At 39.7% G+C, this 16,190-nt stretch overlaps 1 protein-coding gene across 3 annotated transcripts in view; it reads left to right on the forward strand.

Moving 5' to 3' along the window:
* CACNB2 (calcium voltage-gated channel auxiliary subunit beta 2) overlaps positions 1-16,190 on the forward strand; it is a 258,923-nt gene that overhangs the window by 122,106 nt on the left and 120,627 nt on the right. The window contains exon 1 of one of the 3 annotated variants that reach the window (XM_054193187.1): positions 6,068-6,384. The exons of the other annotated variants lie outside the window; for them this stretch is intronic. Coding sequence (XP_054049162.1) covers positions 6,334-6,384 — 51 coding nt within the window. The 5' untranslated portion in view covers positions 6,068-6,333. Of the gene's footprint in view, positions 1-6,067; positions 6,385-16,190 lie in introns of those variants that run through there. 3 annotated transcript variants of the gene reach the window in all.

Raw genomic sequence — 16,190 nt, forward strand, 5'->3', positions numbered from 1 at the left:
ATGTGGGCTGTGCAACGGTACTTCATGTTGTTTCTACTTCACTGTTAGATCGCTTTGCTGTCTCCTGAGGAAGATCACAGTTTATTCTAGGATTTACAAAGTATATATAATACTTTGGATACTTTGTGTAAAAATAATGTAGGGGAGGAGTACTGACCCTGGACCTTCTCCCTTCCAGTAGTTCCAGCTGTGGCGATAATGGTCTGCTGTGGTTTTTATCCTCTGTGCAGAGATGGATATGAATTTGCAAAGCACAGAAGTTAAAATAACACACTGGAATACATTTAGGATTTATGTCATACAAAATAGCATTATTTATTTCACTCCTTTTTGGGACAATATGTATTAACTTGTGTGTTTGATTGAACAGAATTGCAGATCAGCTCAGCTTTTCAAAAATACAGACGTCTGTTAAATAGAAATGAATTTATACACACAGAATTGTGTCTGTTGGAACTTGCATGGCAGAAATGGGCCCCAGATGTTACAGTTATGTAAGGGCCTAATCTAAAGCCAACCGAAGAGAGCCTTGTGGGCTTCAGATCACGCCAATAAGAACGTTTTCAGGAGAATTAACATCGAAGGAGATTGCAGTAAGCTAACATTGTCTGTAGCTATTGTAAGTATAAAATCAAAATCTATGGATGGAGGGGTGTGCCTTATTCACTGTGGCTGGAGTTAAATTTGTACTTTGAAGAGGAAAAATGTGACATGAATTATCTTTAATAAAACAAGACTTCATTTAAATGTTAAGCACAACTGTATGTATCTCAGCTGTCATTTTTTCTGTTTACTTGAGTAAGTGCTTGTGTGTGGGTGGTTAATTATTAATGTTTTGAGTGTGAGATACTTGTTTTGAAGTGGATGTCTTTTCTGCTTTTAAACAACTACAGCATTATATTGCATAGCTATTGCTATGCATTGCAAAATAGAAATTAAACTCACAAAAGTTTGATTAAACTCACAAAAGAGTTAGGCCCTTGGTGGGTTATCTCATAATGCTTCACAGTGCGGTTTGGGTGGTGAAGGCTTGTTGCCCCACTGCTACCGACATCCTTTGCCTTGCTTTTGTTCCCTTTAGATATTTCATTTTACTGATACGGCAGAAAAAAAAAATACGAAAAAGAGAAAAACCCCAAACCCTGAGTTTCCCACTAGGCTAGGTATGTCTGTCTCCTCCTGGAGGGGTCTGACAAGTGCTGGGACCAGCAGAGGGGAGGGAAGGCACTGCTGGAGATACCAGGGATGGGGGCAGGAGTGGAGAGGGCCAAGAGCTCTGCTCTAAGCAGTGATGTTTACTTACTTAAATTGCTAGTTTAGCTGTTTTGTGTGATGTGTATGTTTTATGTGCTGCACTCAGATTCCTGTTAATTTCCTAACACATCTTTCAGTGCCATCAGGGAACTTAAATTTTCATCTAGTGATGAAGTTCCTTCTCTGCAGAAATTAGAAATGATCTGTTGGTGCTCTGTGAATGCTGCTTTCCTAACCAACACCTGACCTTGACGTACTCCTGCAGAGTGATCCTGCCTTGTGGATCTTGCAGTAAGGCAGTGTCATGTAAAGGTGAGAGTGCATTTAGACTGGTGGAATTCCACATTTTTCCATGAAAGTGATTTTTGGCAAAGCAGTGTGTACTCAGAAGTTAGGAAGATCAGCATCCACAAAGATGCAACACTTTTCTCTCAGATGCAACTGTTGCTCTTTCTCAGGACCAACAGTTTGCAAGACAAATTCCTTAAGTTAGCTGGTCAAAAATGAGGAACATGAAGGTGCAGTTCTTGGTAAACCAGGCACTCTTGGGATGTATTTTAACTGTAAAACATAGCTGTGAACCTTTTTCTCACAGTAGGTATTGAATCAAGTCAGCTTGCCATTATTAAAAAAAAAAAATAAATCTTCTCTCTGTGTTATAGCCAGTAACCCTGCTGGTTTGAGTACTCACCTGTTTCAAACCTTCAAGCCTATTTTGCAATATTTAGGCATTACGGAATTTTCTCCCGTATTCTGTGATGGATTTTTCACCTTGAGCCCTCTCCCACTTCTACAAAATAGTTTACTTTTCATTGGCCACCGAGACAAAAACAAGAGATTGACTTTATATCTGATAGTAAAGAAACTTTTCCTTGGAGGTGGGAGACGCTGTTTGTGTCCCTCATTCAAACCAGGCAGAGTGTAGTCGGGAAGCGGGGGGCTGTCCTACAGCTCAGCTCCCACCGTGCTGGGTGAGCGAATGGATTATTTTCTTTTGCCACAAGTATCAACCAGCCACTCTTGCAGCATCTCCCCTGGGACTCTGCTGCGTGAGTGGCCCTATTCATTTAGTGTGCAAAACACCAAGCGGAATGGCCCTTTGGTAAAGATCTGAGAGGGAACAATGAACCTGAGAAACCTTCATGAACTTCGGGATGTGCTAGGGAACCGAGCGGTCTCCTGCCGACAGGATTTGGGTGGTTTTGCGTGTTTTCTGGGGAAAGGCTGTTGCAGCAATTTAGGAAATCTGGGTTTGAGTCTGTTTGCTACTGAGTTGTTGACTCGGTGTGAGCTTTGACTAATTTATCATCTGTCTTCTCAACAGAAATGTTGCAGATGTCAAAATTCATATATATCAGCTTTGCGTAGGCCTATACAGTGTTCTACTGTCTTGTCATGTTAAATAAATGAGGGATTTTAATACCTTGATGTCTTTTGGTCAGAATGTGTCTTCCAAAAGGGTAAAGGAAGCTCTTCTAAAGTTGACTCTTACCAAGTGGTAACATTTGTAACTTACATCAATGGCAAACGGCTAAATATTCACATTCACGTAGAGAAAGGGAACAGCTTGGACCCTACTTAACCGGAGGTTTTTGTATGGGATACTTGGATGCCTAAAGAGTTGGCTGAGGAATCTCAGAAACGTGAAGTTATCTTTTGAGAGATTGTGTTAAGACTGATGAGGTACTTGATGACTGAATAAAAGCAAATATGATATCCCAGATAACTGAAGAAAAACAAATGCATTATCTGCTTTTAAAATGGGAAGGAAAGGAGAGACAGAACAATTCTCCTGTGTGTGTGTATGTGTGTGTGTGTGTGTGTGTATATATATATAAGGTTTAGATACATGGATTTACAAGTTGCTATGCATTACCTGTTCATGCATTTATCCATCAGAAAATGCCAGATAACATAATCCATAACGAGGCAGAATTACAATAAATTGCTTTAATTTGCTTGCCATATGCTAAGCATGCCCACATGTCCACATATAGATCAGCTGATGCACAATAACTTGGTGATGACAAAAATTACTCATATGTCTAAGCTTTCATTACTTCTGAGTTATTGAGTGTTGTGATCTCTAACAACTCATTTACTCATTTTTGATCTGGTTTGTCAACAAGAACTTTTTTAGACAGACACCCATTTTCAACTTGGGATGGAAAGAAGCAGAGTCCAGGTACCTTGCTTTGTTAAACAAAAAGACAAAACCAAAAAAACTTAAACATTCACAAGCTTCTGTTTTCTCATGTGCTTAATGGCATTTATAGTCCAAACATAGTAAAATTTCATAAGGTTGTGTTTAAAACTGGTTGAGACTTCTTATGAAAGCACTGTGCAAATACGGAGTGTTAAGATTTAATGTTAAAGCTACTTCTCCTTTAGTGCTATGCAGGTTTAAAGAATGAATGAAAATAGTAATCATTGGACGAAATGTGTTTCTGTTCTCTTAATAAAGACCTTATATTTTTCTGTAAGTGACTGAAGGTCACTCACTTTTGTTCTAAGGCACCTTAATTAATTTGTCAGGTTACGCACAGCAGGCAGCTTTTAACAGACCTCGTGCTGCTTAGGTGACAGTTCACCCTCTTGGGCAACAAAGGGCAGAAGTCATCTCGCATTTACTACACGCTAGTTCTGTGACTGTCTGCTGCTCAGAAGTTTAAAAAAATTAAAATAAAAAGAAAGAACAAGAGGCTGTTTCTATTCTATGGCTAGAAGATTTAGGGAGCTTTTGAAACTTTGTGATCAGTACCAGGGAATTTCTCTATTGCTGTTTCTGAAGCTTAAGTCATCTTATTTCTGTGTTTTCTAGTACAAAGTTCTTTTGTTTCAATATTGTAATGCCAAAATTTGCCATGATGACAGCCTGGTCTTGCAAGCTGAGTTTCAGCATTCTGTAAAATCCGCTGAAGGGCAGAAAATAAGCCTCTGGAATCAGAGCTGCCCTGTCCTAATTGCGATATTCCAGCTGGGACTGTGATTGTATATTCTTCAGAGCAGTTCTGATTTGCCCCAAGGTATTTGTGTCCCACAGCATGTGTTAAACTTTTTAAGGATGACAGTTTTGCCAGAAAGCTAGCTCAGTAATTGTACTGTAAAAAACCCCACTTTATTAATACAGTATTGCATCAGAAATTGCTATACTTCTCACAGCCGTCTAAAATTGTATTCGCTGAAGTTTTACTGTTTGCTTCCTCTGAAAACAGTAGTTGTTTTAACATTTCCAGTTTAATAATGCATCCTAGAAGTGCCTTGTGGAAGTCAAAATACGTTACGCAAGAGGTTGTCAATGTTCTGGGTATTTTTCTTTGCTGCTATTTCAGGTAAATAGAAATATCTGTTTCATGAGAAGTAAATATTTGGCGATCATCAAAAGCTTATGCAAGTTTTCTACTTATTTAATTCTGTTTTGGTATCTGAAGTGAACATAACATGGATATTGGTTTCTGAAGCAGTGGCAAAATTTTAACAATCCTGCATTCCCAGCCTCCCCTTGAAGAAAAAAAGCAAACCTGATCATGTGTAAACCAAAAGTCACTTCTAGTTTCAGTGAGTTAGAGTAGTTAGCAATATGGTATGCAGCTAATATAAATAAGAAATCCCATTTTAAGTTGTGGGGGGAGGGAAGAGGATAACTCTATACTGACCTTGGTACACCTTAAGAGTGGCTGTGTGAAACTATGTCTAGAAATCCGTTAATATAAATGGAAGCCAGTCTGAAGTCTTTATTTAAAAAAAAAATAAAAATAATAATGACTCTGTTTTGATTCTTATTGTGAGGTATATAGGTGGGGTCTGCCCTTCGCTCTCCCAACTACCATCGACTTTACGGAGCATAATCAGTGTTAAGAGTTTGGCTTTTGAAAATAGGCAATGTTTTCAGCTCCAACAGACTGGAGTTTTGACTTTATGGGGCTTTGCTCGCCTAGCATGCCTATTAAAGACCAGTCTCGAGGCGTAAGCAGAGAAGACTGCCTAGCTCACTGAGCAGCTGGAGCCAAAAAAAATGTTTGTGCTTGTTGCTACTCTCCGGAGTCACTGCCTCCTCATTTATTATCTCAGTGGTAGCAGGAGCAGAAAGCGGCTTCTCCGCAGCTCTTTCTCTGTTCATACCGTTCCGTGCCTGTTCCTGCCTTCTCCTTCTGCACCTCCAGAAGCCCCTGACCAATACAGACATGTCTTCTTCATTCTTATTTACTTTTAACCTATTTTAAGCCAGTTGACCCTAATCTTGCAAACTCTTAAACTCATTAGGGTCAATAATATTATGCGTGTGAGTTTTCCTGACGATTTGAGTGGACTGGCAAACGCATGGAAGTACTGCTATGCTGATGTATCTAGTGAGTTTGTTTTTAGGATGGCAGGTTTTATAAAGAACCATGATTAAGGTTCATTTGAATGCATCTTCTACCATAATATGTCTTTTACCTTAATTGTGGTCAAGCATAATTTTCCTGTTACAGGGGAGATTTCCAACCTAATTGAGATTTCCAACTTGAAATTCCAGTGCCTAATTTCTCTATTCAGGAGCGGGGGGAAAAAAGAAAGAAAGAAAAAAATCCATATCCACAAACATCAAGAAATCGATCATCCAGTGTTCACGTTCAGAGACTTCTCTGTGATTTGTTTCTGGCAGCACAGCCAGTTGTTGTATGTTAACAGGAGGCCATGTGTGCTGCCAGGCATGCATCTGAGATTAATCAAATGTTATGTTACTCCAGCAAGTGTGCAGGCTTCGTTCCTACAGCGGCTGACGTCACCGGGCGCGCGGAGCCCTCCCACTCCTCCTTGGTAATTGATGGTGACGGGCTCTCTGCTGAGCTGTAACCTAACATAGGGACTGAATCAGATCAAGAGCTGAGAGAAATCGCCAGCAAACACTATCGCTCCATATAGGCAAAAGCTGGGCACTTTAAACCAGGCCTTAGACGGAGGAGTGTTTCAAACGATGGTTAATGCAGGATGATTTGCTGAAGTTTTCGCTGGCGCGCTGCTTCGCGTCGGAGGTTTTGCTCCTGTCAGAAGCGTTGCTGCTGCTGGAAGGGCTGGCCCGCGTGGAGCGAGGCTGACATGCTTGACAGACGCCTGATGTCTCCTCAAACTAAGCACATGACTCCTGGGGTAAGCATATGTCGAAGGAGTGCAGGCCAGATGCTCGGGAGCCCTTCAATTTTACAATGCAACGTAGGGGCTGGCTTGCAAGTTAACTTAATTACAGCTAAACTGTTTCACTTTGCTCTCGTCTAGCCAAGCTCAAATGTTGTTGAAAAATGTGCCAGCCGTTTCGTGGATGTCCAAACTGTACTTTTGAGCTTCCTTTTAAAAAATGTACTAACTTGCTGTCACCTTGAAAAACGGTAAAAACTGGAGCCGAGGGGAAGGGAAAGCGCTCACAGGTGGCTGTTGCTGAGAGAGCTTCTGTCTATAAGCCTATTAAAACCGTTAAAACGAGGTAGCTTGCTGTTTGTTCTGTGGGTTGTTTTTGGGATTGTGCTAAATGATTGTTTTCTCCTCAATATGAGAGCAATGGGACTCTCTGCTGGCAGTAGTTTGAAGTACATTCTCTTTACAGACACAGATGTTACACTCTGTATTATCTTTGGTTTGGATTAAGTTGTAACAGGTTCATGATTTTGCTTTGGCAGCATTTGACCAGGTGCGGGTATCCTGGGGCAGGGACTTATGTATATAGTCGCCGATATCCCACTACAGCTGTGCTGGTGAAATAAAATATAAATAGATGACAAATAGGTTTTTTTAAAGTTCTAATTGAATGTGCTTTGTTTTCTTTTCTACACTGTAGAAAACAAAGGATGGAGATTAAAATAATAAAAGTAATGTAGGCATAAACTTAAGCCAAATGTTTGGCTTAAGCTTGCTGCTTTCTATAACTTCTATGAGAGATTTTAATATAGTTGCAGTAAAAGAAGTGTACCAGAGGCATGACAGTAGCTTTCCAGAGTTACTCAGAGAAAACCCAGGGACGGTGTCTTGTGTAACGGCTGCTCCACACCTTTCTTCGGGAAGGAAATCAGATCTGTATAACTCCTATTCCTGGATTATTTAGGGAACTCCACATAGGAGTAGTTATTGCTAACATCCATTCTGTCCTTCTCCTATGGTCAACTTTTCTTTACTCAATTTAGAAATGTGCTCGTATCGTATGTTTGGGGGGGGATGATGCAACAATGGAAGTGTGCCATGAAGTAGGAAGGTATACAACTACCATATACAACTCCGCTGGATTTGTTTCCAGCACGGATGTTCAGAACAGCAGAAATCAGCTACTACTAGAATCACAGAATCATTTAGGTTGGAAAAGACCCTTAAGATCATCGAGTCCAACTGTAGCGATAGCTGTCTTTAGCTTTTTTTCTTATGTAATTAATATACTTAAAAGCTTAAGTCTTTAAGTTTTAATATGTATCTTTTGCAAGCAGTTCTTAAGAGTTCTGATGAGTTAGTGTGTATTGGGATTCTCTGACAATCCCAATACAATTATAAACATGGAAAAATTGGAGAATAAATTTTTTGGTGGGAAAAGAGTGTAAAATAAAAAAAAAATAAATTGAAAAATACTGTTTTCCTAAAGAGAAGCTACCTGGTGTTAGAACTTAGCTCAAATAATGTCCACGTTCCCATGCAACATTTTAATCTTTTTGTCTACTGATCATCAAATAATGTCATCAAGGGTTTGATTTATCTGGGCTATAGAGTAAAAGAAAGCTTTAACCTGATATCACAGAGGTCCAAAGAAGTCCATGCATAGTCATAGAGGTCCTGGTGGACGGAGGAAGAAGTTACTGTTTGACAGGGTAAGGGGATCGCAGGGAGCGGCGCTGGGGATGGGCAGCCCTCGTGGACTGAGAAGCAGCAACAAAGCAGGAAAGGTGAAGCGGAATACAGGCAGAAAAGAATAAAATTTGGCTGAAGGGATTCAGCCATGTGTATTATGTGGATTTCTGAACATTTGGTCAACCCGTCTTTAAAGTGATGGTTGATGACCATTCATTTCATATTTCCTCAGTTTCTATCCTAGTTTCTAGATGTGTCATGAGGGGAAGAGACCATTTAACTTTGTCATTTTGGCTGTAGTCACTTCTTGTTCAGAAGCATTTTAAAGGAAGCTGTGCTTGGAAATTAGTTTGGGTTTAGCAGTACTAGTCCTCAAACACTGTCTAATTGAAAAAGGAATTGTTTAGATGGCCGAAAGGAAAGTAGTGGGAAGATTTGGAAGATTAAAAAAAGAGATATAGCTTGAGAACTTTTTCTCTCATATTTCTTGGCACGTATAATTAAGTAAATTAACTATTGATATCAGTCTCTTAATAACAGATGTTGCATCAAAAGTGGATACAAATTGGATAATTGGGCAGAAAGTCAGATAACCCTTTAATGGGTACTTTTTTCTGAATTGCCAAATTTCAGCATGTCCCTTGTAACAAGTTGACCCCTGAAGTATCCAAGTCAATTAAAATGCTACAGTAGGATGAAATAAAATAATACTTATTGCATAACCACTGACATGTTTTCACCACCAACGCAGTCCTTGTGACATAGAAATTCTTCAATATGGAAACTTCTGTAACTGCCAGAAAGTGTAAGCACATCCGGCGCAGTAATTCCTTGTGGTCTCCTGTGGCTGTTATTTTGTCCTTACCTATCCCACTATGCAGAGAAGTGACATCCTGCCTTTTGCCAATTTGCCCAGATTTTCCTGAATTTATGTTTTTAGCATCAGTGGAATATTTAATTGCTGCTGCTATTTTTTATTCAGTTTTCAAATTGCAGTTAACCAGCCTCAGAACTGATAAAATTGAAAGGATGAATTCTGCTCTTTGCATCCCAGGATGGAAGTGCAGCATAAAAATGGTGTAGAAGGAGGGGAGGTAAAGTGCCTTGAAACTTCATTGCATTTTGAGATGTCCATCTTGTAGGCTACTAAACCACTGGGCTGCTCTATTTTAAAGTGACTTTTTGCTATGGGCCAAAATACAGATGATGTTATTAATTGTGAAAATAGGTTTTTCTATTATTTATGTATTTTCTATTTACACACATAGGACTTTTTGCTTTTTTTTTTTTATTTCTGATCCCTGAAGTCCTTTGTTGTAAGTACAATATTTGCAAATGTTCACGCACTGCTGGTGCTGCATATACACTGCGTGAAAGCCTGTGGTTTATGTTGCGCTTGCAACTGCTTAATAACAGCAACCAATGTTCTGTGAAAAAGACAGTTGAAAATTCTCCATACTGACTGACAGGCTAAATGTTTACATTGCTGCTCATGCCATCATCTTATATTTAAACACGCTGCTGAGTATTAAAGCGTATGGACAGTCTTTGTATAACAGCTCTGATTTTTAGGTTGGTTTCCTAAGACAAGATTTATGCAATCCCACTTTCCATCTGTTAGTTGTGCTTCTCAGTAACTTCAATCCTATGGCCAATTTAAATCAGTCTTGCGGAGGTCTCAGAAGAACTGAGTGCTTATAACAGACCTTCTTGGGGGCTGGATGGAGCTGTTAAAGCCATTTGCTCGACATGCCAGTGTGCGAGAGTCAAGGCGCTCTCTGGGCTCCTCTAGCATCCAAAAGATAGCATCCAGCCAGCCCATGAGCACGGCGTTAACTCCAGAGTAGCTGAAACAAATGCTGCCTCTTGTTCCACCAGCAGCTCGCGGAAAGGGAAGGGGAGTTTGGGGAGGGGAACCGAGGGTATGGAGCATGTGGTGTGTAGGGAAAATGAGAGAGAGCTGAAGGTATTGTGGAGGTGTGTGTGGGAAACCAGGCTTCGTTACTTCTGCTGTTCACAAAACAACTTGTTTTTCTTCAGCTCGTCATTAATTATACATTGCGTTTTGCTGTATTTTAATGGATGTAAATTTCTCTTTTGTTCTGAATGTTTTGAGGCTGCCGAAAGGATGCTGACAGATTGACGATTTAGAATATTCATTGCTTAAAAATTATTAGCTTGTTAGTTAATTGTATTGATAGAATATTAGTATCAGAAAAAAAATATAATTGTGAAGCTCTGCTGGCAATTCTAGGTATAAAAGCTGAATTGCACTTTGAGTAGGCTCATGCTGATCAAAGGATGTCAGTAGAAAGACTGGCTCACAGTTGCAATAGTTGTAACGTAACTTAGCGTGTTCTCAGTTTGACAAAGTCCTCGGTCAGGTGTGTATTATCCTTTCTGTGCAATTCAGCACAGCCTTGTAAGTACGCAGTTCAGCAGCTCAGTTCAGCAGGATAGAGGCTCTTTGAAAATTTGTGTGACCCAGACATGCTTGGGCTTTACACTTTTCTCTCTTATTAAGAGCCTTATGATTGGGGGGTTGGACTCGATGACCTTTAAAGGTGTCTTCAACCCAAACTATTCTATGATTCTGCTTGTTTATTTAAGCACCATTCAGGGACTGTTTTTTGTTTGAAAGTTTCTGGTTGGGTTTTTTTTATGTTTTGTTTTGGGTTTTCATTTTTATGTCACATTCACATACACTTTATCATTATATGACAATGAAGTATGCATTATTTCTTGCCTTTTAATAATGTAACAATGAAACCAGTATTTTCAAATCATAGTATTCTATTCTATTCAAATCAGAGTAACCTCTTCAGTATTTGCTTACTAGAAACTAGTAAATGAATATGTGTAAGGCATTGGAAAAAGTACTGTTTGAACTTTTGAAATACTGCTTTTCAGCAATATTTCCAGTTCATCTCAGAAACGGGGTCACTTTGGCTAATGCTTAATTATATAATAGTTTCCATAGCTTATGCTATGATGGAATGCTAGAAAAGTCATTTTCAAGCTAAGCACTTTGATAACTTTCTGCCAAATTCAAAGTAAATCACTGAGTTCCCAGAACATCATGGTATTTTCTGGCTGAATATTTTCTCTCAAGAAAATGTGATCAGCTTCTATTGCTGTGTTTTCACATGGATCTCCCAGCTTCCTTAGAATTTGCGTAGACTTAAACAAAGCAACTAGCATGGTGATGGCAGAAGTCTTTCATTTTAGGAGAAGCTTAAGGTGTCTGAACTAAATTGCTGGAGCCAATCATTTCCGTCTTAAATTTTAAAAGCAATTTTCTGCATTGAGTCTGGTTTAGTGTAAATCCATTATTCCGTTCATGTCATGTACAGCACAACATACAACTTAGGTTCAGTTTTATGAATTTAGGAGAGGAGAAATTGTTATGCCTTGGAATTCAAAATGCTGTCTTTTTATAGGTCACTACCATATTAAGAGCAAAATTATGGATTTGATCAGAATTCTTATGCTGTTAACTTTTTTCATCGTGGTAAATCAATTGCCTAGTAATTTTTTTGTACTTAGGAGGAGTTTCTCAGTAACTTCAGAAATCCTCACCCAACTCACCTTAGTATTATGGATTTGAACCTGAAAAAGGTAGTGGGGGATGACTGCTGAATCACACTAGCAGGCTCACCTTTAAAACTCTTAACTGGGATGCAGAAAACGCTGGAGTGCCTTTCTTAGAGTATTAGAGCCCTTCAGTCTCAGACAGAGAAGTCGAGCCCTACACAGAAATGTGGTCTGAGGTATGCGCTTTGGTTTGATGCATGAGCTTTCAGTATTGACAGCACTGGGGTACCAGGCTGTTCAGAGCAGTCTTTTTATGAACTCCGATTGTGGATCGTAGCAAGAAGGAGGGGAAAAAATGCACTAAACAGTAAAATGTAATGAAAAATCACAATTTTACACGAATCTAGGAGAATATAACTTGGAAAAAATATGTAGCGTTTCAGTGTAGGAGAGGGAAGACCTTTCCACCCTGCCCTAAGTATTCACTAGGAGAGTTCTTACTCTCTGCTAACAAGATTTAGTTAATTTGAGTGGACAGGGAAGATTGACTAAAAGTATCTTACCTTCTTGCTGCATCTCATCAGGGCAGTTCTGAAAACGTCGCCGTAACATGTTGCATTAGTTCTCTGTAAGGAACAACTTACTGTAGCTATTTCGTCCATTACATTGCAAACTACGGACTCCGTTTAGCTCCCATACTGGTTCTTCTGACTGTGATTCCACCGCAGCACACTGAGAGTTATTAGTCAGGGTTACACATCTGGCTCCCTGCTCATTAAACTGAAGTATGTTTCTCCAGTGCCAGGGTGACGCCCGTCCTCGTAGGTGAGAGAGGCTGTTGCAACAGCCCATGTGCTGCCTAAATTACACGTAATTCCTACTGTGAGCTCTGAAGCAGGTCTCAAGTGATACATAGCCCTTTCTGCTGAGGCGAGGTTTCCAACTTTCACATTCCACCGGAATTCATTTCACTGGAGCTGGTTAAATTGTACAAGCCATTCGTCACCAAAAATTGAACATAATTAATAAAGCTTTTAGGATTGCCAAAAATGCGAACATCAGAAATAATAGATGTTCCAAACACAGTAAAAATGAGAGATGGGAACTGAGATTTGAAGAAGTGATGAAGCCAAAGAAACCACAACATTTGGTGAGAATCAATAACTTAAATTGATGGAATTGTGGAATGATGGCTTGTGCCAAAATGGCATAAACAAGGGCAAAGTGTGCCAAAATGCCTCCTGTGGCCTGCTGTTGCGGCTCTGCTGATCAGATGCACTTTTGTTTCTGAAATGAGAACAGAATTTGGAGATGTCAATAGCTCAAGTTTTACAAGCACTTTTATAAATGTGATTTTGAGATATGGTTGGACTTGGTACCCAAATTATTACCTAATTTTAAAAACCAAAACGGTATTAAAGGACCAAGGGCTCGGACCTCTCCTCTGGGAAGCATCAGTTGAGAAGTCAATGCCCCACGTATGGGAACTGGACAGCAATAGTACCCAGAGGACAACCTGTACCTCGAGCAGTTTTCAGGATGTGGACGTGGCTAGAAGTGGTTAATATCCCTGGTAGCTGCTGGTAGGTCCTGTGCGCAGCCACAAGCCAAAGTTACTCCTCAGTCACCAGCTCCAGGAGATCAGCATCTGGTGATCATCGGGTTGCTCGTGGCACTTGAAGCATTTCCCTGCACTGAGGAGCAGACGTGCTGAGTGAGGGAGCTAAAAGCCTTTCACTGAGGTTAAATCCCAGTGTTTATTTAATGTAGCATTCAGTGTAGCAGCATGTAGTGGTGATATTATGGAGTTAGATTAGTAACTTTTCAGTGGAAAGCTGTATTTTTAAAGGAACTATGTCCATCACAGGCTGTTTTTCCAGGGTTATGTGAGTTTTATACATTTTACTTCAAGATCTTAGTGTTGTCTGTGAAGATTGGTTCTATTATTGACGTTCTTGTGCTCAAAAGCATATGCATTTCCCTTCTTGCAGTTAATAAGCACAACGAACATTATCTCTGTTTTAATCTTTGGGGTATTATTTCTTTTAAATGTGGTTGTTTTTTCCAACAGTTTTCTTCCAACCACTTAAAGCTCCGACAAAATTTACAGCTGGTTCAGAAGTGTTTGGCTGCACATTCAGTTGCAGGCGAGCGTCCTAGAGCAGCAGCGGCATGTCGAGCACTTGGCTTGTTCTTTCTGTCTATATCCCCATTCTCTGTGCTTCATGGCTGCAAGGCTACAAGAAGACAATGTTCCCCATGACTCTGTATTACGTTTAAAAAATCAAAATAAAAAATCTTGCCCACGCATGTGAACAATGACCTGTGGGCAGATCTTCCAACTTGATAGCATTTATAGCACCTCTCCAACATCCGAATGATGCAGAGGATCCATAATACAACAGGTATTTGAATTACAGATACATAATTCAAACGGTTTCAAAACCTTCACTGTGTTCCTGACACTCACGGTGGGTTGGGTTAAATGTTTTAACATCTGACTGCAAGAAGAATGGCAGCTTGTTATTTCTGTGACGCTGTGAGAACAGACTCATGTTATCTTTCAATTCAGGAGGAGATAGCATGTGCCCCTAATGTATGTATGTTTGCAAGTTGAGAAGTTTAGTCTGCTGTTAATGTTATCACTGCTGTATCCTGAAATAGAAACCGCAGGCAGATTGGATTGTGTTAGAGAATGGTAACCATAATAACCAATAACAATCTGTGAATGATAAGCAGCTTCAGTGTTTAAAAATAAAATTTAAATAGCATTGCAATAGTTCCGTGGGCATACTATCAGATTTTATTTTATTATACATTCATTTTAAGCTCGTTTTTGAGATTTAAGATGTAATATTAATCTCAAGGAAGTGTTTCATTATTGCATCTTGAATTAGTTGACATTAGTTTATTATATACCTAAATTAAATCTCATAGAATAAAATGTTACTTATCAATCCTCTTTCAGATGTGCACCATCTGTAAAGGAGAATTACTAACATCCTAAATGATATATGGAATTTTCTGTAAGAAAGCGGACTTTGATTTTATGGCTAGATGTGAGGCCAATACGTTCAGAAAAGCAATACAAAGTCTGCAAGAGATGATCACAGAGCATCTTGGTGGTTTGGAATCTGCATCATGTTCTGGGATGCTGCCCAACACTTCTGCTGATATGAAAAGGAAAAGCAAACAAACACACACATAAAACGCATTTTAACTTGACCCAAACCAGGCTATTTTTCGGGGGGTGCTTAAAAAAAGAAAGGAAGGTGTCATTCAGAACAAGTGAAGGAGGGGGGCCAAATTGTGTCCTGGACACTCCATCCCCCTCTTTCCCTCCCCGCAACATACAGATAGGGGCGTTTAGGAGGACTCTGGGAAACTCAAACTGAATGACTTACCTGTGATGAAAGTGTAGGAGCAGCATGGTGCTGTGATCAAGCTGTCAACTCTTCTGGGTTAACTTGTTTTCAGTCTCCCTTGCTGAGACAGTCCTATCATTATCATAAAGTACTTGGACGTTTCTTAGAACGCAGAGTCTTATTTCCCGGTTGTTCTTAACTGACGAAACACCGCGGTTATCGCCATTCTGCATTCAGAGAGTAACAATGGCCATGAGAAGAATTGGGAAAGGCCCATCCTTCAGGATGGGATGATGTTCAGAGGAACAAGAAGGCCTGGGCTTCAGATCCTTCCTCTCTCAGGGCAATAACACTCCTGGAGGTGTAAGCAAGCCACAGTTTATGCGGCTGGAAGTGTGGTGCACACAGTTATCCTGACCACCACAGAAGAAAATCAATGGGAGAGCTAAAATTAATTGGAAAAACTGAAAAATTACTTGCTAATCATTTTCCCATTTTAGTAACACTGTTAAGCAATTATTTAGTGCTGGTTTGGGATAGGATAGTTTTGATGGTAGGTAATTAAAGCGAAATAACTCTTGCTCTTTGGTCTTGAAAGGGGGCAAGTTCTTCAGTGTTTTTGGCCCAGGTAAATGAAAAAAGGAGCATTGACAAAGTTCCCTTAAGAATGATATGCCTGCGTTTACAAGAGACAATCCTTGTTGCTAGCTGTGCAAAAGACATTTACAAGCTGTTGACATTCTTCACTGTGATTTGAATTTGAATCTGAATTAGGTAAGAGAGAGTTGATTGCTTTCCATTTGAGTTCCTGAATAAAAAACTGTTACTGTTGGATGCAAGTTGAAAGATTCTTGTTTATCGAGGAAGGTCTGTTTAGTCTATTAACCTTGACAACCATGTCAGCAGTTTCTTCTGTTTGTTTTCCCAAAGGCACTATGTTGAAGTAGTATGATATACAGTTATTTATAGTGTAGATAATTCATAGCTATGCTTAAAAGACATGGGTCAGAGTTTAAATACCAGAGTTAAATGTCATCCTCCTAGACAATTTGAAAAGTCATTGTGCTTAATCTTTGAAAATAAAGATGGAGATATAGAGTCACTAAAATATCAACATGAATCAGATATTTTTTTGTATTAATTTATTATGGTTTCGCAGAGGGGCTGAGGTAGGAAGGCACCTCTGGAGGTCATCTAGTCCAGTCACCTGCTCGGAGCAGGTCTACCTAGACC

Source organism: Rissa tridactyla, chromosome 2 (assembly GCF_028500815.1).
Source record: "Rissa tridactyla isolate bRisTri1 chromosome 2, bRisTri1.patW.cur.20221130, whole genome shotgun sequence".
NCBI classification, from domain to species: Eukaryota; Metazoa; Chordata; class Aves; order Charadriiformes; family Laridae; genus Rissa; species Rissa tridactyla.